This window comes from Bacillus rossius, chromosome 2, assembly GCF_032445375.1.
Source record: "Bacillus rossius redtenbacheri isolate Brsri chromosome 2, Brsri_v3, whole genome shotgun sequence".
Classification (NCBI taxonomy): Eukaryota; Metazoa; Arthropoda; class Insecta; order Phasmatodea; family Bacillidae; genus Bacillus; species Bacillus rossius.
Window position 1 is genome coordinate 100,264,575 of NC_086331.1, and position 24,469 is coordinate 100,289,043.

The window sequence follows — 24,469 nt, forward strand, 5'->3', positions numbered from 1 at the left end:
TAGATAGATAGAGAAAAATATTTGACTGTGTGAAAGGGCATTAAGCTGTGGTTTGCTCTAGGTTACGTTGTGAAAATCAAAGACGAAATATATTTTAGCTGGAGTATATTGTTTCAGATTGCATATGACGACAATTTGCAATTAAGATGTCAAGCTAAAAACATAAATATGGAGCTCTAAAAAGAAAGCTCCAAAATGACAAATTCGAAAAAGTAGCTAAGGGTTGTCAAACAATTACAAAACTTTTGAAGTTTCATGAAAAAGAAGAATTACAAGAAGTTCAGCCTCATGATATGTCAGAATCTACAACAGCCCCGGATAGCCAACATTTGTGCTCTGTTGTTCAATCGGTTTCAGACCAAAAAGATGAAAAAGAAATCAAACAATATACTTTGGCTTCTGAACAACTAATTGAAGCAGACAAAAAAAAAGACAAAGATTCTCTTGCTGCATGTCAAGAAAGTAACGAAAAACATGCTAATCTATATCTTGTATGAGTACTCATGACAGCAACAGTTGTATTTTGGACGATCCTGGTATTTGGCCTCCAGTGATGAGTGATAAACAGCGACAGGAAATAGCGACTTCTTATGCTGGTTTCCCAGCTTTTCAGACCAGATCCAAGTCTTTTACAACAGACCTTTCAGGGAAATGTTTTCATGAGACACTGATGTACATGAAAACAGCTAACAACAGAGCAAGTAAATAATTTCCACGTGAATGGTTAATGTGGAGCGAGTCTAAAAACAGTATTCATTGTTTACCTTGCAGCATTTTGAAATCAAATCAGAGTAAACTTGCAAAAGAAGGGTTTTCTCCACAAAAATCTCCCTACAAAAGAATTTACAGGTTGTTACAGATGTACGAAAAAAGCTTGTGAGCATTGAAAACACTACTTAGAATCTTCAAATATAATGGAAAGGACATGGTGTCGACAGTAACCTTCAACAGATGATTAATTGTGAAGCAACAAGATGGAAAGCTATATTACAAAGAATTCTGGACACAACTTTATTTTTAAGTAGTAGAGGTTTGGCTTTTCAAGGGGAAAATTCTCATATTGGTGATGTTCATAATGGAATTGGAAAATATAATAAACTAACTCTTGAACATCTAGCCAAAGTAAAAGAAAGCCAAGTGATGAACAAAAGTATGATAGGTCAAGTTCACTATCTATCATGATACTCACAGAATGATTTTATTTCTCTTGTGTGGTGAAAATCTTTTGAAAACCATTTTACATCAAAGAGAAGTGTGTCTGTCTTCTATGGAATTATTGTTGATGCAACTCCTGACATTTTCCACCAGGAGCAGAACGTACTCATTCTGCACTACATATTTCAAAATATATTAAAAATTCATTCAAAGTTTGTGAAAGATTAATTGAATTTCTGAATTTTAGCATGAAAACAGGTGAGGCAATAACTGATGAAATACTGTCCATATTAGAAACTCTTGAAGTACCACTTGCAGATTGTCGTGCCCAGGGATATTACAATGGCTCCAACATACGGGGTCACACTAGTGGTGTTCAGTCAAGAATACTTGGGGAAAAAAAAAATAATTCTGCTTTTTTTTTCTCACTGTGAAGCACACACACTGAATAGAGTTGGTGTCAATGCTGCTAAACTGAATCATGATGTTCTGACATTTTTTGAAAACATTGAAAGTTTTTATTTTTTGTTCTCTAGCAGCCCTGGTTGTTGGGAATTGTTAAAACAGCATGTCCCTTTGTCTTTGCGAAGCCTTTCTGAAACTCAATGGAGTGAAAGAGTACAAGCTGTGCGCCTGATTGTGAAGCACTATCCTTCGATCCTCAAAGTTTTATACCTGCTCCTGGAGGATAAGATACCCAATATTAACCACTTCAGCAAGAAATACTGTTTTGGGACTCAAGAATTATCTTGGATCTTTCAAAGGCCTCTTGATGTCATCATTTTGGTACAAGATCTTGGCTGCTTTTGATCAGAAAAACGTCATTATACAGAGCAAAGAAATTTCCCTCAACGTAGAGACGCAACTTATTAAAAACTTATTTAATGAGATTTTGAATAAAGCAACAGTTGTTGTCCAGGAAGTTGGCATTTCACCAGAGTTTTGTTATCAAAAGGAAACCCAATGCAGATGAATATATGCCTGAACAACTTCAACTAAAAGCATCAAATGAATTCAAATCTTCTGTTGTTCTTCCTATTTTGGATTTTGTCATGACAGATTTGAAAATAAAATTTACGAGCTGTGAACAAATTTGTGAACAGTTTTCACCAGTTTTAGCTTTCATGGACCTAGAAAATGACGAACTGAAAGTTAAAACTACCAATCTGGTCTCAAAGTATCCTTCAGACTGGCAGATACAGACAGTTTAGTTGAAGAAATTCTACACATGAAGAACATATATAGTACAAATCAGAAAAGGACTCGATTAAGCTCTCAATTTCATATATGAGAAAAACCTTCAAGCAATTTTTTTGAACCTGTGTTCTGCAATTAGACTTTTTTTTTGTACAATTCCAGTAACAATGTCTACGGCTGAAAGGTCTTTTAGTAGACTTGCGAACTCTTTAAAAACTTGGCAAAGGAGCACAATGGGCTAAAGTAAGTAATCTTAACTGTTTAACAATTTTAGCAATTGAGAATGAATTGGCCAAGAATCTTTACTTTTCCAAAATAATTGATAATTTTAGTCAGAAGAAAGCTCGAAAAACTGTTAAGTAAAAAAAGTCTTATTTTGTAGCCAGTGTCTATGATTTACATAGATCCTTGTTTTATTTTTCTGTAAATATTTTCATTTTTATCTCGGCGTGTGCATTAAATAGTCATACTCCCTGTGGTTATTTCAAAGTAAAATAATTTTATAAATAAAGCTTAGTTTGGAAATATAAAAAGGTAATGATAATTATACCCTGTATTTTCAGGTTAAATAACATTCTAAAAAGTGTGTAGGTAAGAAATAACCATACAATTATAATGTAGCATGTGACTAAAATTGGGGGTGGGAGGCCCGTCACGATCCTGGGTCCAGGGCCCGTAATCAAATGTGGGGGCCATGTCCCTCACTATTCCCTCTGTCAGGAATCTTCTTTTGTGGCCTGCAATTATATCAGGTGAAAACTTTTATTTTGGTAGTCTTCTGCTTCAGGACAATGTAAGATAGTGATTTTCTCCCATTTTCAATAACACATACTTAGCATGATGTTACATCTCTGCTACTCCACTACAGTTATTACAATTTTAACAATGTGCTCTAGCACATTCAGCTAAAGTTAATTCTAGTAAATCAAAACTAAGTACCATTTTATAAGCATAACAAATCTGACTGCGCAAGTTGTGCAGACATCTGAATATCACAATGTACTTCTTGAAAATAAATTATCTTGAGACTTAAGAGTAAGTTTTGGTACAAAAGAGGTTGTTCAAACCATGCCTCTTCATAAAACTGCAGCCATAATCTGTAGCTTGCCTCGAATTTACCTATGGGAATATTCTTTTCCTTAGTAATTCTGCTATATTTATTTAAACATTAGTATCTTTCCATGGTTACAGAAAATCCATTATGCCTAGTGTTGACACACACTGAAAAAACTCATAGTACCAGTAAGAAATAGTATTTGTACTTTTTACCTTGCAAAGTATTATTCTTCAATATTTTATATAAAGTAGTTTTTCATTGCATCACATTCATGCTTTTCATCAATGACTTATTATTTTCTCAACAGCTAGTTCGTCAGGGTGTCTACAAATATAGGATGAACAAAATTACGGACTTTTTAGAATCTTTTGATAAAACTCTTTTACAGTGGAAGGGGTGAGGGCGACAGCTATAAATAACCCATAAAGCCAAGCTGTGCTGTAATCAAGGACATCTGTGATCACTTCATGAGCATCTGATTGCCTTTGACATTTTTAATTTTTGGAGATACAAATTGTGTAGCACCTTAACACACACAGCCTGTACATGCCAAAATATGGTACGTTCAGTTAAAATCCCTTTTTTGGAATTCAATACCTTCTGATAAGTATAAAAATATAATATATTTATGCATCAAAAATTTATGAAATGCAGAATGAAATTTAGTAGTTTGATAGCACTTGGGACTGAAAGATATGGAACAAGGTGGCACAGTGGTAACACACTCGTCTCACACTTCAGGACTTGGGTTGGAATCCTGGTCCAGCCATGATTTCCTGAAATCACTCCAGCAAATACTGGGATGGTTATTACTAGACCTGTGCAAGTATTCAAATTTTTGGATACAAATAAGAATAATAAACTATTCGTATTTGATTCGACCTCGAATACTAACACTTTGAAATAACAAATTTTTTGTTTGCTTACGAATACATGACATAGTATATATACCTAGTGAGTATGTCATATACCAACGTTCACTGGTGAGATTAAGTCCTTTGTACAATATAAATACCCTTTTTCGATGTTTAATGGGACTTCAGAATCAAAAACATAAACAATAAGTGAAGTTTCAAACATGCAACAAGTATTAAAAGTTTTTTTCGCTACCATCTCGCTAAACAGTAATGGAAAAAATAGTGTAAACAATTCAAAATACAGCATATTTGTCATTTAAAATTTGAAAACAAAATATTATTTGTATTCTTTTCATCACACGCACTACACTACAAGTGGGGAAAAAATAAAAGTTAACTACCATGGACTACAACACCACAAAACACAGACACTCCATTCAGATGGGCATTATAAGAAGTAATAAATATGTAAATATAAGCTTATTCAATCACTATTTTGGGAATACAGCTTTTTAAAAAAGATTCACATTTTTTGTAAAATAGATTGCAATGGATTTCACTGTGTTTTTCAATTCACGAAAATTTTCTGAATCAATATAGCAGCAGGTTGTGGAAAATAAGGCAAATAGGAACTGAAATGAAAGGTTGGGTGGTTGATTAGGGTAGGGTAATTTAAGTTAAGTTAGCTGCATAATTAAAAAACTATTTCATAATTTAAATATTTTAACAAACTTTCCATATAATTATTGTAGCTAACTTTATTTAATTGAAATTTCATTTTAGTATTATTCGTCTAATTTTCCAAAGTTTTTACATGACAATTTTTTTTTTGTGGGATTCAAATTCTCATTATCTCATATTCGATTAAAACTAAAAAAAAAAAAAAAAAAAAAAAAAAAAAAAAAAAAAAAAAAAAAAAAAAAAAAAACCAACAACAACAACTCATATTCGCACAGGCCTAGTTATAACTGTAGGTCATGGCAGATAACTTCCCGAATTTCCTTGAACTGTGATGTAGAGTATACCCATCTCCAGTCACCTCACTGGCAATGAGACATTAAACCAATAATAAATAAATTCAACAAATGAATTAATGGATGATGATCCTCATTTACCTTGGCAAAAACATGGTGTGCAGAGCTTCCAAAATCTTATAAAAACTGCTCTAAAAATTCAAGAAGTATGTTTACGAAAAGCACTCAAGAATATATTTATGTCAAAGTGGAGGTTCTGTTTTCGGATTTTGATTTCATGCTTTAATTTTTTTGAGAGGAAAAATGGCCCAAAACGGATGATTACAGAATTATTTTTAAGTATGAAACTCCAGGTACAAATTCATGAAAAACACCAAAGGACTTGTTTTACACCTATAGCTTCATTTCTAAGCCATAAATTATTATTGACACATCTCCAAATATCATAGTTACCCCACTGATGATGACAAAACTGCGCTTCAGTTCAAAGCCTTTTCAGGAGCAATACTGCACTAGAAACAACAGCATGCACTGCAATTACCATTCTGTCTCACTAACACCATTACAACTCCGGCTACACTAACCCCTTTAAAGATAACATTAGAAACAATTTACTTGAAATTTCAACTGAAAATATTACTAAACTTATATTTGGTTTAATGGTGGTTGTGTACGTCCATGCAAGAAATTTAATCTTGTGTACAGGTATTACTTTTTTTTAAGTCATAAAAAAATTGGTTTGTTAGATATTGGGTGTAAGGAAAAATATTGATCCACAAACATAAAAATTATAGTTGTAGGTTCTCTCAGATTTCAATTCTGCTACCCCAACTTTTCTCCATTTCCAGCATCCATGATAATAAAAATAAAACTCTGTCAGAACGTGGAGGCTTGGTGGAAAATAACTGCTATCCTCGCCTTATATGTATTTTTTGTGACAAAATCTTCCATGAAAGATGTTATATCATGATGAATATACAGAAGCACACTAATTGTGGTTGCATCATTTGACACAAAATAAAAAAACTTACAGATTACTTAAACATAGATAGCTGAGTACACTAACATGATCTCAGTTTAACCAGCCCAGAATACAAAAAATAAAAACAAATAATCAAACAAGAAATGCACAGAAAAGGGATTTGAAATACACAAAATATTGGTTCTATAATATAACAGAAATAGAATTCATCCTGGTAATACGTACACAAATTAACATAATGGTAAAATCAATTTTAAAAAAAACATAATTACATACATTAAGAATAAAATGTTGTGGTTGGTTGATAAAAAATATACATAAAAAACATTTTCAATGCTTAGACCAAAATGGTTTTTAATCTTTTAAACACAGATGTTACAGTTCTATTTTTTTTGAGACACTGGCAAAAACCTGCTTAGTAATAAGATAGATTTCTGATGCAGTAGTTTAATTTACAATATCTTTGCACATCTATTTACAGTTATCCAATTAATCATGAAGAGCTCACAAATGGAATTTATAGCACAAAGATTGATGACACCAAAATATAGAAACTTTGTATTTAAATAATTATATAACAGGTATGGACAAAAAACAAATTTGGCACGATTAATGAGGTGGGAAAATTTTTTCCATGCAAGAAATACAGGAAAACTGAGAATAGCAATTTCTTACTGTGACAGAACACTATCACTGATACCAGTGTCTTATCAAAAGTATCACATACAGGACACTCCAAATTACAACACCTCTCTCACCTCTTTTGTTTACTTTCACACAATTTTATGTTCCTTCCAAGAAAAAGAATTCTTTAAATAAATCTTTGCTTTACTATGGTTTGGTTGTACTAAACCCATCATAATTGTACATAAATCACTCACGTCATTAATAAATATGTCAAATGTAAGGTGATGTACCATTTCATAATTTTTTTCACTTAAATTTTTATGAAAATAATTAAGAACTTCAGTTATTAATCCATTGGCTATGTACAGGTTATTGTCTGCATCAATGCATCCAACTTATTGGGATGGCAGACAGTGTTATAAAAAACAAATTTTGTCTGAACACTTATTTTTGGGGACATACTGTCACTACAAGATGTATGTATATTTTTAACAGTCTTGCATGCTTGGCAGGTAGACAGTGAGCCTTCTGTCTGCTCTCAGGTAACAAAAGTGGTGATAGTAGTTTGGGAGTATGCATTTGTTTCTTATTTATTAAATTTAACACATTTCATACAAAATTTTACAGCATATGCTCCAACTGGTGGCCACCAGCCTGAATGCAGGAGTTTTCCTAACTTGGTCGCATGCCTCCTTGTATCCTCACTGTAAAGGCTACTGTGAGCACACAGGCAAGATGTGAACCGGACCCTCGAAATGGCCCCTGGGAAGAAACCGAGTGGTACAAGATGCGGTGACCATGTGGTCATGGAACAGGTTCTCTTACAATTGTCACGAAAACATCTTAACATGGTGACCAACAAAGTGTTAACTGCAACAGGGATTTATCACACTAAGACAACATTAGCCATCTAACTGGGCTGGAAGGATGCCACTCATAATTCTCACTGAAAAAAATGTTGCACACAGTGGAATGCAGAGTAGTTCAAAATTGGTACGTGAGTGAGCAAAATATATTTTGGATTATAATGTTCAAGATTTTATTCCTACATGCAGTCATTGGCAAAGAAACTTAGCACTTAAAACTGAAATAAGAAATGAGCTCTGAGTACTTTGTTGCATACTGAAATCAATCACTTCTTTAGTGATCATATGATTTCTAATGGGTTCGGTTTCTCAGATTTTACCAATTGGCAGTTGAGTGACACACACTCAAATTTGTTTTAAGAGTCAATAATGTTCCTGAAATTTTGTTAAAATGTATTTTGGGGTTTATTGCAATATACATAAACATGAACTTTGAAATCTACAGAAACCTGTAGGCTAAGCAGAAAAGGTTTTTTATTAGGTGACCTCATTTGGTCTAATCTTGTAGTAAGGATAGATCATATCAAAAATGGTTTCAGCCAAACATTATAGATCATATTTAGAAGGTATTAAGTATTTTTTTGTCCTTCAATTCCTATTTTTTTCACCCCTAGAGATAATGGTTGGCATTATGAAAAATATTTCTCAATATAATTTTTTTGGTACTAATCTTAGGAGATGTAACAAATTTAAACATATGCATAGTTGCATACAAAGTGAGTTAGGGTGATTTTCCAGTTTTTTAAAAAACCTTCCCATTCTTCCCCTAATCTTGTCCATTAACAACCTCAACTGAGATTTTTCCATGTCTATTTTTTATGTAACAGCCTGGAAGTAATTTGTGAAAATTATGGTAGTTATGGTACCATAAATGTGTGTATGTAAGTGCATACATATACTTTTGAATTGACATAGTTTTGGAATCTAGGGACCAAAAATCATAAAACTAGGTAGAAATTTTCTGAAAGTGCACTATAATGACTGCAATAGGTAGTATTTCTTCAAACTCTCCATAATACAATAATTTTTAGACTCAAATTAAATTTACTATCCAATTAGTTTTAAGTGGTGTGTAGTATCTTATTATCATATGGATGCCCAGCATGTGGTTAAAAATATAATTCTACAATTTACAGCAGTTTATGCATTTTTTTCTCACCTCATCTCTCTTTTAAAGACTATTTTAATATTATTAAATGTATCATTTTTTAAATCCTACATCTTCTCATGCAAATTATTTCTAGTGACCTAAACATGACTGTTGCACACTATGATGTGTCTGATCACTAGAGGACTAGAGGAGTGATTCAAAACAGCTGATATAACAAGTGCATATTTGTAGCTTATTTAACATTTTGATGTGTGGTGCTAGGTGGCTTGGCAATAACTGCAAAATGAACAAATATTAATCATGATATTACCAAAAATTTTGAGTCACATGATATAAAGCAATTATAAGTGTTGAAATAACCCATTAGGAAATAAAACACAAGAACAAAACTCTAAAGTTTTTAGTGTAACACCATACTAAAAGGTACAAGTAAGGTTTTACATCAAATAGTTATGCAGAAAGACTTAACTAAACAAACCCTGCTGCAAAAGCCACTATGCAACATGTCAGCTGATCCCAGTGCAGATGAAATAAATGTCATGCTCGTGTAGAACTTTCCACAAGAAGGGACTAGTGTGCTTATCACGAGCATATGAGCCTGGGTGGTGGATGGGAAGACCCATACTTGTACAGTTGCTGATGGAGACTCAAACATTGTGTGACAAGGTTGCTGTATTTTGGGTAAGCATTCCTGGTGAAAACAACCTGCTGGGTACATACAACCACTAGCTTCACTATACAAATCCATTAATTCTGAGGATAAGTAATCGTCAATGTCGAGTCAGTCGAATGAAACTCAATCTAGGTGAATGCCAGATGTGAACTGGATGTCTAGGGCAGCTATGAAGAAGCAGCATGCATTGTCAAGAGGAAGGACACAAGGAGTATGCAAATATTTGTTAACATGAATAGTTATGAAAAGAAATCAATATACTATTTGCGTTCAGAGGTCAAATATCAAAAATAATAATTGTGAATATTTACAAGCACGTGTTTAGTTTCCTAGTGGTTTAAAGTGATTAGTTTTTCACAAAATTTTAATGTAGTTTCTAATCTACCAAAATATTCATATTAATGTGTACAGCAATGTACATTTAAAAAGTTTATTTTGAGAAATTAAAATGAACCATTTTAATTAAATCAACACACTGCGGTAGCTTGACGGTAATAGATAAACACAATGCCATTCCCAAATGAAACAAAACGTTACCAGGAATACCAACACCTATCGTATTTTTTTTATGAACATTTGCTGTTATTCGTAAAATGTTAAAATAAATATTCAAAACATATAATTTGAGAATAACCTTCTCTGTATTTCTTTTTTTTATCACAGTTAATAATGGAGTTTTATCAGTCACCACTGATTTGTTAACCAGTTGGTATTTTGGGCTACGAATGGAACAAAAACAATAAAAAAATCTTTCATGTCATCTTTATGATGGAAATTTGTACGTGGTTTGCTAACATGCAAAAATTGCTATTAACGGAACTAAAGTTTTTAGTAGTTTCGTTGATTACAGAAAAAAAAAACTATAAAATCTGCCACGGTACATGGATTTGAACGTAATATTTATCTATGCATGTAGTCAGCCATTGTCCTTGGGTGCTAGGTAGGCCTAAACTTTGTTGCGTTCGTTAAAAACATAAAAATAAAAACTGAGATTTATATTTTTAAAATGATATTTATATTTTTAAAATGAAGTTCACCAAATTTCATTACCATAAATAGCTACTGTGAAAAGTGGTGGAGAATCAAGTTCTAAGAGTTGAAACATGACAAACCAAAGACATCTAAATCAATTGGGGAATCTTTTACATCTTTACCAACAACAAACAAACGGCAGAATGTTAAACGTGTCACTTATGTTCTGAAAACTCCAACTTTGCTTTAAAAATTTTTGAACATGATTTTATGATTAAATATTATATCCAAGGTTACTATTTTATTTTTTCATTTCTTTGAATTCACAATTCACTTGATGTATAACCAAACAATTTAGTAACTACTGAATTGCAGTGAGGTATAACTTGATATGCCATTGTTTATAAACTTCGTCAATTTGTTCAACTAATTATTATAGTTCAATTAGCATTTAAGAATTTCTTAAATCACATTTAAGGAAAAAAACATTTGGTCACTGTGGTGTCTGGTTTCTTTCAAATTAAGATTCAAGAACAGCAAATTTTGCTGTATAAACTAATTTAGCCTTGCTACCCGAAACTTTATCTGTGAATGTTTTTTATTCAATTGTATTCTGAACCAAAGCAAAATATGACATCTATTCAACTTCGAAACTATTTGAATTAATTAGAAAATGTTACTATTCAATTCAAAAATATTCAACCACCAAAATCCACTATTTGCACACCCCTAGAAGCAAGAGATAGATATCAACTGGGTGGTGCAACTGAATGCAGCTCTCATGCCTTAGACACTATCTGCCAGTAGACTGTACATCTTTTTGTCATGGTCACTGCAGTCTTCTGTGTAAACTACGCCTGTGTATGACGACAATATCTTCACTGTGAGGTTACCGGTGGGTGGTATGCGACCACGTTAGAAACTCCTAGTATTTTCGGATGTGTTTGCCAGTCAATGTATTGGTGTAGTGATTCTGGCAAATCAGTAGGCTATACTTTTTTTGAACTTTGTACGAAAATGTGTTAAATTCACTACTAAATTTATTGAGAGGTAGGCAGCAAGCAATTTTTTCCTGTAGCATATAGTCCTACATGCCTGATGAAAAGGGCCTGTTAAAAAACTTTATTGTAATGAGATAGATGGCTCCAAAAACAAAACAAAAAAAAACAAAATTTGTTTCTTGTAACATACTATATCACTCACAGAAGTTTATACAATGGCCCAAAAACATCTGGTAGACTTTTAACATCACACCAAAGCTTATATATTTTTTGTGTTAACTATGACAGTTACAGAAATTATCAATCAATTTATAAATATATAATCTTATTTTTTTCAGTTAATAAACACATTAAAAATTCTGCATAAAATATGATACATATGTGAACTGACTGTGGATGGTAGTGCATTTTCTACATTTCATAACAGAAAATATAACAAAAGATTATTTCTTGAGGGAAAACAAATTTCTTTCATGACAGTAATTTGTGGTAGGGGCATGGCATCCCAAGGGTGCAAGCTGGTGAGCCTGATGCAACATCATAGTGCAAAAAGATAACTTAATATATGTTAAAACCACAGCAATGGAAAAAAAATTGAAATTGGAAAACTAAGGCTTCCAAAACTCAGCACAGCCACTCAGATTCTGTGACCCATAGATTTTCAAACAAAGGTTATTTGCCTCAAATAGGTAAGGAAAAGATGCTGTATGGCCATTTTTGTATAAAGCAAATTTTGGATCAACAGCAACAAACAGAACAAATGTTCAGTCATGTGGTAAATTAAGGCAGATTAAATTGGTGATAAATGCAAAACCATCCTTAAATGTACTATAACCAAAATTGAAGACTTTCACTTCATTTAAAATGTTTATATCATAAAGTAGAAGTGAGTCAAAATAATAAATCATTAAAATAGAAACTATAAGTTAATTTTCATTAATTAATCTTTAGCCAGTGAGAACTTGTTTCATGACAATAATGAGCCCTACAGATATGATTAATTCAAATAAATATTTCTTGTGAAGAAAATTTTAGCCTAACTGGTACGGTACTAGAATAAATTCTTAATATAACTTTTTTAAATGACCGTATTTACCTGAAAATAATGTGACTGTATATATGTGACCCCAAAACTTTTCATAATGAGTTTACTAAAAAGACTTTATAGTGAAAATCACAATTCAAGCACATAGCACTTAAAAATTATTTAAAATAGAAAAGTTATTCTGTAGTTACTTAACTTTTCTGGTGCCACTTTCGCCAATAGAGTTATTGACACTGCCTCTTTTGAAACACCAAGCTGCAGTTAGAAGAAACAAATTGTGGTTTGTAATTGTCGTTTAAAGGCAAATAATACAGTGGTTGCCTGCAAACGTGTTAAAGGAGGAGGGGGGAGGGGGAAGGGAAAGGGGGAAGGGAAAGGGGGGAGGGGGAAGGGAAAGGGGGAAGGGAAAGGGGGAAGGGGGAAGTGGGAGGGGGCGGGAAGTGGTTTCGCCAACAGCTACCATGAAGAGAAGTGCAGGGAACGCTGTAAAAAATTTTATTTGCACCCTCTCGCTCTTTCCACATTTAAAGTTTATCCTCCATCTGTTACACCTGTGCAGAGGTTCAGAAAACTCCGGACTAAAGCAACATAGTAACACAGTTTACAGGCAGAGCGTGTGGCAGAGGTTTCAGGAGGCAGTAATTAACAGCAGTCTAAAGTGGCATACATGACACAGTTTACAGGCCGAGCATGTAGTTTTTCAACGAAGTGTTCCCAATGGCAAGATACAAGTTTGCGATTATAATTCGACCCCCATTTTTAGTTTCAACAGTTTTGGTAAAAATCATCACCTTATATTCAGGTAAATACAGTAACAAGTTTACTTCCCAGAGTCAGTAGTATCCAAGTAGTGGGCTTAAAAGGCATTCAAAGGAATACTGGGATATTTTTCCTTCAAAATATTTTAGAATCACTAACTTTACAGGGCTAATCATTGAACTTAACATCAAGCGGAGTAACTACCCCATTATTCAAATACTACTATTAAACATCCCTATAGTACACACATACATGACCTTGTTCACTGGTATCCTTTTTTACTCAACAGAAGAAAATAAAAACATAATTTTATTCACATAATTATTTAAATTATCCAGCACGATTTTAACTTTAATCAATAAACTTGTAATATTAAAAATTGTGGTTTAACATGGTAAACAGAAACAATTAGCATAATCAATGCATTTTATTAAGTCAAGTTTCTTTAAAAACTGGCATGTGTAAAAAGCCAGAACATTTATTTTAACATAAGTCACATCAGTATTTATAATATATATTACAACTACTTAAAGACAACCATTCAGCATCACTGGCATTAGTTCTACTTACATCTAACTGAATGACTGAAGAATCATGGCTATGTTTTCACTTTTCATATTTTACTTTTATAAGAAAAAAAAATACTAAATGTACTCAACTGCACTGTTATTTGAGAATATCTATACTAGAAAGTAAGTGTTGAATTGTTATAAAGAGAAATGGACGGCAGTCATTGCACACTACCTTATCAGTACAGTAAGTACAGCAGGCAGACTGTAATAATGCAGCAATCACAAGTAATGCTAATCATTAAAATCACATTTTGTTCGGTGCGGAAAATAAAAATTGCTGTCTCTCAATGGAGTAACACTATTTAATTCTTTAACCTGGCAACATTTTGCATAAAACTGACCAAACAGAGATAGCATCTGAAATAAAATTAAGAAGGTTAAAATGCACACCTTGGCAGGTTTGTACAAAACTGACAAAACCTTTATGAAGATATGGAAGGATCCGAATTGCTTGACTATACACAATGAACAACAAGAATTTTTTTGAATTATGGTCAAGCATGACCAACAAAAATATATCAACATTAAAATAGATTAAACAACATGGCTAGCTAACAATTTAACACTGGGACAAATACTCTGTTAATATGCTTCACGTAAAAGGGTATTTTAAAACATTATACATACACACTCTAGCACACAAACTTGCACACGGAACCATAGTTTCAAAAATTCAAGCATTCTGCACTTTAGTAACGTCGTATGTTAAACTTAAAAAGGAATTACAAAGATAACATGTTATGTATAAAACACAAATTTGTACACTCACTTAGGTATATTGCACTAAAATGTAAGAGAGCTTTGAATTATTTAAGCAGAGCAAGAGCTGTATCATTCGTACAAAAAATACCGACATGCATCGCATTAACTCAAATGTTAAGACAAAAGCATCTGACAGTTTCCTTTGACACTACTCAGCCAATGAATCGGCTGAAATTTGTAACCTCGTGTACCCTGTGCAGTTAATTAATATTGAGTCACTAATAGACTGTGCACTAGTGGCTCCTCTTCTTGTTAAAGGAAGAATTATACATAATAGGTCTATATCAAACACTTACTTTGTCGTGGCATCTTTTCAATATAGTTCACTCAAATTATCAAAAAATTAACACAACTATTTCTGAATACAACAAACAATGAATTACAATCACACTTGAATTCTGTTCCTGATTATTGGTCGAGCAATCCCGTTATTTTGTGGCACTAACACACACAACCACTTCGCATACACATTTTCCTATAATGCTAAAATAATGCTCCTTCAGTCTGGCAATTATAGAGTTATCAGAACCCTCCGAAACTTATATCCATGCGATCTTGTTTTATTCTGTCCAACACATGGTTTGGAAGATAACTAGGTTGCGGGTATGTGGTGTTTGAGTACGGAGATGGATAGGGGTAATTTGGACTCGGCATGTGGAGACTGTGAGCTGAGGCATAGGAAAACCCTCCGGTTGGTCCGGCAGCAAATGAAGTGGCGCCATGAGAATACTGCCTGTACGGGTAGGGCAAGGATGAACTACTCATGTTCATACCACTCATGGGATTTGGTAGACCGACCGTAGAACCTAAGCTCCCTACAGGGCTTCCCATGGTACAAGCTCGCTCAACAATGCTTCCACCCCCAAACATTCCCCCACCCAAACCATTAGTGCTCCCCATCATATGACTACCCATTGGGTGGGAAGAACTAATTAAGTTTGAATATGAGTTCACATTTGAATTCATCGAAGCAAAATTTGATGCAGCTAAACTACTTACAGAAAAAGAACTCGAAACTTGATTGCTAACCTCATGGTTAACAGAAGCACTGCTATTTGCTAGCGATGTGACCGAAAAGTTCATGCTTGCACTGCTTTGATGTAATGAGTAACTGTTTGAGGTACTGACTGAATAATTTGCACTTGAACTGGTATATTGGGGACTATAACGACTAGAATTGCTGTTACTGGAACCATTATTGTACTGAGAGCTATTTGGGTAAACCCCAAGATAGGAAGATTCATCATTAAACTGGCTAGTTGGTACATGACTAGAATCAAACTGCTCCTCTCCATTGCTGTTAACTACAGCTCCATGAGATGCCTCTCCTTCTGCAATACTTGGAATCTGATCTACTAGAGATTCCAGGCCTGACAGACTTTTAGAAGCAACATCTTGGTTTATATTACGTTTTGCATTATAATCGGTAGAGCCCTGGCTGTATCCAATTATGGAATGATTCGTTTCTGAATCAGTTGGATAATTTCTATAACCCTGATAGTTCATATTTGCTGAATCATTTGATGGTGCTGGACTGGAAAATCGGCATTCGTTCTGCTTTTGAAGATTGTTTGGAGAAACCTCTTCGCCTATACCTCTGGAAGAATTCTGAGGATCATTACTAGTGTCTTCAGGCATACTAGTGGGAGGTTCAAAATCTGGAGGTCCTATACTTGGAGAAGTTGGAGGAGGTGATACTAGGTTATGTTCAGAAGAAATAGCTGCACTTATTTCTGACGACAGGTCAGAGTGAGTAAACGGCTGAGACGAAGGTTGAGGAGAATGATTGTAATGATGGGATTGAACAGGTGATTGGTAGTTAATGGAATCGCTTGGAGAATGAGACTGTTGATTCTGAGAATATGGTTGAGCTAGAGATTGATTGTTGTATGAAGCCATATTTTGACCAAAATTACTAGGTGAATGAATAGGGGGAGAAAAACAGTTTGAAATATTTGAAGCATTATTGCTTGGAAGCATAACATCTTCAGACTTAATTTTCTTTGGCCGACCCCGCTTCTTTTTGGGTACATCTATATTTTCTACTTCTTTTCTTCGAGTTTCACAATTATTTTTCTTCACTTCTGGACAGTCAGATTTGATTTTTTTGGGCCGCCCTCGCTTCTTTTTCGCAGGTGGCTCCTCTTCTTTCTTTACTATCGCATTACTCAAGTCTGTTAGTTCACCACTTGACTGAAGACGACCGTAGCTATAAAATCCATGATCATCTTTTGGTTCTTCTTTGATTTCAGGCTCAAAATAGTTTTTAAGTTTCGAATCTGTGAACACTACCTCTGATTCATCTAAATTTGCAATTATGCCATTCAAATAGTCTCTAAATTTCTTGAGCGCAGCATAGAAAGGAACTTTGTCAGCTGCTCTTGGAAGCTGAGCGCATCGTGCACTTGATGATGGCATCACCCACATGTACTAAAACAAACATACACACAAGAATAAATCAACAATACTGGAACAAATTAACTACTATGCACTGCAAAAAAACCAACTGTAAAATTATGTACAGCTGTTTTTATAAGACAATAACCAAAAACTAGATATTTTACAACTCGAACCGAGCTGCTCAATCTTTCTAAAAAAAATTTAGTCGGGCTGAACTTAAACCAGCAATGTTAACAACTCCTGGTTAATATAAACTTCCACATTTATAAAATAATACACAAATTTTATTAATCCTTAAAAAAACATTGACACAAATTCTTTTCAGGACTAGATTCAACCTAGTCCTCTCAACATGTTGTCACAGGGTTATAAACAAAAATCTTATTTTTATTTACTGACAACTAATTACATAAAAATATGCTGAGGAGAAAACTGCACGCTTGGTAATGGTTATTTTCTTTTGTCCCCCAAATTATGAATTAATGGACAAATGTTTTCAATCTGTCACGGTTCCCACGCTTTTACTCTAGTAAATTTCCCTGTTTTTTTCCCTGTACAACCAAAAATATTTTCCCTGTCTTATCAATCAATATTGCAAGATAATATAATTACTGTAGAGTCTTGCTAATCTGAACCCCACTAATCTGAAAAACTGGCTAATCTGAAAGAGTTTAGAGTGAAAAGTGTTAAAAAAAAAGTATAAATTTTTGTAGTACATTTCTTTTTTAATGTGTTGAGGCAAATATCTACATATTTAGTGATTTCGTGCTTTTTAAAGTGTTACAGTCTCTGTTATATGGTAAAATAATGCTTATATATGGATGTAATTTACTACACACGTTGCACTACAGCAATTATTCAGCTAATATGAAAATATAGCAATCCTAACAGGTCTCACCCCATTTAAAGTTGATTAGCGGGACTCCACTGAATATTTAACTACAAATGCATATCGAAACACATTTCACACATATAACATGTCAAACTGAACATAAATCTTTTCCTACCTAATACACTGTTATTATTTCCAGTAATGCTTTGTAACCAATGCTGCCAGTTTGTAATATTAAACCACTACATCTGATCAAACTTTTAAATAATTCATTATTGATTCTGACCATGTAAATGACTATAGACATTTGATACTGCTTCAAATCATTGAATCAATATATTGATGACACCTGGCCCTCTAAGCCCTGTAACGAATCTTTCTATCAAGCCGTGGGTGCCAGCTAGCTTTAAAACTCAGGTATTAAAAGGGTCCTTACCATGTGGCTACTACAGTGGGCCAGGACAACATTGACTGTCACAGGAGTTTCCCCCCCTTTTCTTTGGTAACCCAGCGCTCTTAGCGAAAGCCCTACCGCCCTGGGGCCCCCACGGGCGTGGATGCGGATACGCCGCAAACGCAACCAGGAAGAGTGTTAGAGCTTTTGGCTATGCAAAGGGACTGAGGCTACCCATCTCAGTTTATGCACCACCTCCGGCCCCCCACTCCACTCAGCTAACCAGAAAGTTGGATGCTCCCTTAGCCCTCCGGAGTTGTCATCACTTCTGGCGCCTACCCCAGTCTCCCGCATCACACTGGGACTCCTCAATCACCCAGCGAACCCGCGGTCCGGTGGAGGCCTACCCAACCTCTCCCAGCTGACCAGGCTGGTAACCGGAGCAATTCTCGTCGCTCAACACGCCGGCACATCAGAGGGTTAGGGAACCCTAATACCTGCCCCTAAAGCACTCGGGGCACCACTCCCAAGTATGAGTCCTTACCAACAAGAATCCTGGGCCTTAGAGGAAACCTCAGCGGGGCACCATTCAAACATGGTGGATTCTCCCCGTACTACGACCAACTTTTGGTCTCGTCGGCAGACTGTTCGCCGGTAGTTTGACCAGACCACCGCGCTTCAGAGTGCAGCCACGAGGTGTCCTCGTCGCCTCGGAAAACCCTCCGACCCGCTGTACCTCGGGCCAGGACAACAGCGACCCCTTGAGCTGTCGGCTGCTCGAGACGCCATTTGGAAGTAAAAGCGGTGCTATTAGTGAGGCGACCCGTACCGGGTGGCGCCAGCGCGTTCGTTGCGGAAGAGAGACGAGTAGTGACTGCCTCCCACGCACCGGCGCGCGGTGAGCGGGAAGCAGGGGAGGGGGGAAGCAGGGGAGGGGGCGCACGAGGTGTGCGGGAAACAGTACACGGTCCGGGTCAACTCGCCCGACATAACCACACACGGAATACAGGAAATATGACAAATACACTTCCAATTAGTCAGTAAATATTATCTACACTCGAAGCTCCCAAAGCACTCGAAGCACATGTGCCAGGACAAAACGGTGATGGGCAACAGCGAGCCTAGGGACCGGGAGGGACACGACAGGTGTCGTCAATATGGTTGATGCATTGATAATTTTTCTTATGTTTAATTAATGATGAATACAGATGGGTTTTCAAAGAAACATGATTTGTGATATAAAAAAACTCAAGATATTAAATGAACATACAAGGAATTAAAATTACTAACCCAGGGTGCCGCCAACTAATATTTTTGGCACAATTTTAAAATTGAATTTTTAAAAAAATAATGCCGCCAGTCATTTTATTTGCTTGCTGCAAGAACTTAAACTTGTTCCTCCTACTGTACACTCCAGTTTAATCTTTGTCAGATCTGCCTCCCCAATTTTTCCCAGCCCTAGATCAGATTTTCCGAGCCTTTTGCGAGTCAGACTGTGAATTTTTTTATTCCCGCCTTGGCTCAATTCTGAGCTGTGACGAGAGCTGCTATGTCCTGCAAGCTATCATGGCCGAATGCTTCAAAGACCTCCCCTGACGTGAGCATTTCAGGGCATGATCGAGTCATTTTCACCAACGTAAAGTTACGCCACTGAGCTAAGTAGAGCCCCTTTCCCACTGTCATCGCAGTTTTAACCCCCCCACCCCCCTCCAAGGTTTCCTGGGAACACTGGCCAGAGCACTGACCGGCCACTAACCCCGGCCAGGGTCGGCCTGTCCCAAGGCCACGACTCCAGTCCCAAAAAGTACATGCTCATGCCACCTAGTGGCAGTTTTGCGAATCACTTCCCCTGGGTGTTTGAACACCCGCTAAACGCCTGCCCTCTGGCATCTCCCGCAACAACCAGTACCCCGTAGTTCCTTCCCAGACCACCAGAGCGCTGGCCTAGTCTGCTCCATAAGCCCCATGCTGCTAGCAGTCGCCTCGTGTGAGTCGACCTCTACTTGGTTCAGACACACCTCAGTAGGTCGTGCTGACATTGGCCAGTACCACCAACTTCGAGATATCGAAGTCAGTATTTCTCCACAAGCCCCTCGGTAATCTTCAGAACCTTTGGGTCCGGAAGCCGAAGCCTCCCCCTTTCTTTTGTTTAACTTCGCCTTTTAATTACAAATCGCTGCCGCCCCAAATTTACTGCGCGCCGCGATTCCGGACTGACCACTCCGTATCTCTGTCATCAGGACGTCTCTCCATTTTTCTTTATAAGACGTAATCAGCTAGAAAAGGGATATGATTCCCACAACTTTAGTGATTAACATTTAGTCAGTCCGTGTAGGTCTACCTCGTAGGAGTAGTCATGTTTTATTCATTATAATTTATTAATTAATTTTTTTTTAATCATGGAAACGTCCGCAACAACCGCGAGTTTGCGAGCCCAACACCCTGGCTGATCCTGGAAGCCATCTCCCTGTTTGGTGAGTTTTGACAACCTTTACTCCCCGACCATCATTGTGATTAGAAGGCATTTTCTGCCTATTTTGCCAACTGTCTGTGAATCAGTCCTGAACATATGTGTTTTGGATCTGTTCACAGACAGGGTCCAAGCACCGGACAGTTCCCAGAACTGGACAGATTCCAAGTACCTGACAGTTTCCAAGGAACGGACAAGTTTCCAAGGACCAGATGCTGAACTGACCACTCCACTCTCGAGTCCTTCCTCTATCAATGGGGATGACTAAGGCGCCCGAACGCCTCGTTAGCAGCATAACTTTGGCCAGCCATCGTCAAACTTCCAGTTCTTCAGTTTTTTAGATCTTCAGAATAACATTAAGCCACGATATTGTAAAAGGAACTGAATCTGTTTACTGTTGCGTATTTTATTTAAATTGTGTTAATGATCAATGAAATTGTCTAATAAGGGCCGGCCCATTCTTTTAATAATGTAATTTCAAATCCATGATATATATGTGTATATATATATATATATATATATATATATATATATATATATATATATATATATATATATATATATACACATTTGTTAATCAATTTATAAAAAATAGTACTGTGAAAATCATCAAAAGTAAAATAAAAACAGAGGTACTAATATCTAGACAAAATCATTATTTTTCCTTCTGAAACTAAAAGATCCACTGGTTACCCCCAGTCATCAAGAGAGAGTGAAGTGTAACAAAGTAATAACATAACTTTGGTTTACTCTGTAAGGACTGAGGAGTGTAACAACAGTTTGAGAAATAACATTTTTTTCAATTTCCCTGTGTTTTCCAGGTTATGAAGAAACATTTTCAATTCCCTAATTTTTCTCTCTTTTCCACGTTTTCCCTGTCTGCAGGTACTCTGTATGTGTACACGAGAGTAGCAATATGGTAAAACGAACACAGAACTGTACAAGCACACACAGTGCAGAATATGGCAGAAACATTCACCTTAAGCATTGGAAAAATTATGAAATATTGACTGGTAACTTTCAAAAGTACCTAACCAGCATTGACTGTAATGATGCGTAACATTATAAACATTTCAGGTGTGCTTTTTTTGTGAGTGAGCAAACCTAAATGTTAAATCAAAAATAATTCTGTTAATGCCTGTGCGATCGTAGTGAAGGCTACAAAATAAAAAGCTTGGCAAATTGGCTTGACTATCGAACCAAAGAAAATGGAATGGTGAAAGTGAGTTGGATTTACAAGCCAATTTAAAGAGCAGATGCTCGGCTCAGCTTAAATTTTTGAATTTACACCAATTCCTTCCTATGGATTTAAATTCAAATATAGCACTAATTTTAATGTAATTGTGATTTTGAACATTGCTGCTGTTATAGTACAGGCCAGAAATCTTGCGAGCTGTCAGCGCGGGGGTGAAGGGGTAAGAGATGATAAAGGACGACAGGGGAAATAGGGATTGAAGGGGAAGGGAGTGTAATGCAGAGGGGGATTCTGTCTCCCTTTATGCGTTACTAACAGTTTGAAGTATATTGGCAGGTAGTGTGCGACGAGTAATAGAGCCGAATATAAAGCGTAGGAAAGGTAATAAAGTGATTCACAGCAAAGAGAGAGAAATAATTAGTAAAGTGATATCAATCTTTGATTAAGAAGCTCGTGAAAAATGCCTTTCGATTCCTATTCACAAAGCAACGGAATGTGCTGCAAATCATACAGATGTAAGCAAAGCAACAGTGATGTGTATTCGGAAGAAACAAATTGCGATGCCAAAAGATCGCATACAACACTAGGGAAAATGAGGTAAGCCATACACTTAATACATGTGTAATGTGTATCAGTGATGTCAAAAAAAGTTTAATTATCATTGGTTATGTTAGTGTACAAAATATAACAGTCTTGCATATGTTTATTTTTTTATTACTAAGAATGTTTCAGCATAATTTTTATGTGCAGGCCATGAAAAAAACGCATGTTTGAGATCAACACCTTCGATAAACTTGTCGTAAGAGACACAATTCCGGAATTCTATGCGGTTAAAAAAGTTGTTCCTACAGTACGCAAACTGATTCCAGTATTAAAGGAAAATATAGGTTGGCAGTGAAGTCCTTCGTCGTTCAAGAGATTACTGCAAAGTATGGGCTTCGTCTGGAAACGATGCGAAGACAGGCGGCATTTGTTAATCGAACGAGCTAATATAGTGGCATGGTGCTCCAAGTACCTCACACAAATTAGACAGTGTAGGTCTGAAGGTAAGGAAGTGTTTACCTTGATGAGTCATGGGTGGATACTAATCTCACATTTCAGAAATGCTGGCAACGCAAAAATGACATCAGGGGGTAACTAAAGGAAATGCAACCAAAAGGCTAATATTGGTTCAAGATGTGGATTTCTCCCAGGGATATTATTGAAGTAAAAGTCGGGTACGATAGTCGGGAATTATCACAGGGAAATGAATGTTACTAATTTTGAAAAATGGCTGACCAAAAGTGTTCTACCAAACTTGCCGCCATCTTCTGTTGTAGTAATGGAGAATACGCCAAATCACTCCAAACAAAGCGATAAGCCTCATTCGAAATACAGTACAAAAAATAAAATGATTACGTGGCTAAAATGCAGAAGTTTATAGTCTGATAAAAAATGTTGAAATGTATGTTGATGGAACTAATAGAAAAACACAAACAAAAGGAGAAAATATTTCCTGTTGATCAACTTTTAAAAAATGCAGGACATCATGTCATTCGTCTCCCACCATACAAGTGTGAGTTCAACGCTACTGAATTAGCGTGGGCAAAGATAAAGAGGTGCATTCGGGAATGTAATAGCATGCACTTCAGACGCACACACTGGATGCTGTTAACTCTGTAACAAAGGACGTCTGGGTAGGCTACCGCAATCATGTTGAAAAATTAGAAGATGAATACTGGAAGAGGGATTGCATAATAGTCATGGCAATGGATCATTCTTAATAAATTTACATGACAACAGTGACGATGACGAATTCCTTTAATCAGCAAGTAACAGAGTAACGGACAACAGTGATTAAAATAGTGATATTGACAGTGCTACATCGTGTTTCACTCAGCCTTTGTAAGAGCTGGTATTTATTCTTTGACTTATCGAGATCTGGTAACATTTTATGTTTCCATATCACCTCGTTTCGTACGACTGAGAGGTGCGTTTTACCACTCTTGGTTTACGTGAGCTGTGGATCAAACCAACAGTGCCTTCACTAAGGTGAGTTTCCAAAATTTTAGTCACATTTTCTTTACCATCACTTCATGTTAGAATTATTAGTGTCTATTTACATATGTTCAGTGTAACAACGTGACATTATTCCTCTTTTTACGTTTTCACAGATACAAAATTACATGTTGCATTTTCATTACTGCGCTGCATATTTTTAGAATGCCCAATATACAACTGGGCCGGGCCGATTTCCATGTGAGTTTCCCCGCCGCCGCTTTGTTCTGCTGATCCATGCCGAGCAATGTTTGTTGTCGGAACTATGGAATGCAATTCGCTACTTTCGTGGTCCCTACAGTAAAATGGTGGCAATATTGCATCCAGGTCAATATTATTTTTTCTTTAGTGATTATGGCGATGTGTGTATTAGAAAATTAATCAAATGTTTGTTACAGGTTATGTAGTAGGTACACATTGGTGAAATTGAACTGTCTGACTTTGTTTACATACAATGTTGTATCATTCAATCTTAAACCATAATACATGCATTAGAATTTAAATTGATTTGTAAAGCCTAATAATTTGATT

The 24,469-nt window shown here is 35.9% G+C and overlaps 1 protein-coding gene across 1 annotated transcript in view; it reads right to left on the reverse strand.

The window, feature by feature from the left end:
• Nucleotides 1-14,604: 14,604 nt before the first annotated feature.
• Nucleotides 14,605-24,469, reverse strand: part of LOC134529515 (uncharacterized) — a 120,640-nt gene continuing 110,775 nt past the window's right edge. Inside the window, exon 7 of the mRNA XM_063363680.1 lies at nt 14,605-17,040. Coding sequence (XP_063219750.1) covers nt 15,133-17,040 — 1,908 coding nt within the window. The 3' untranslated portion in view covers nt 14,605-15,132. The remainder of the gene's footprint in view (nt 17,041-24,469) is intronic.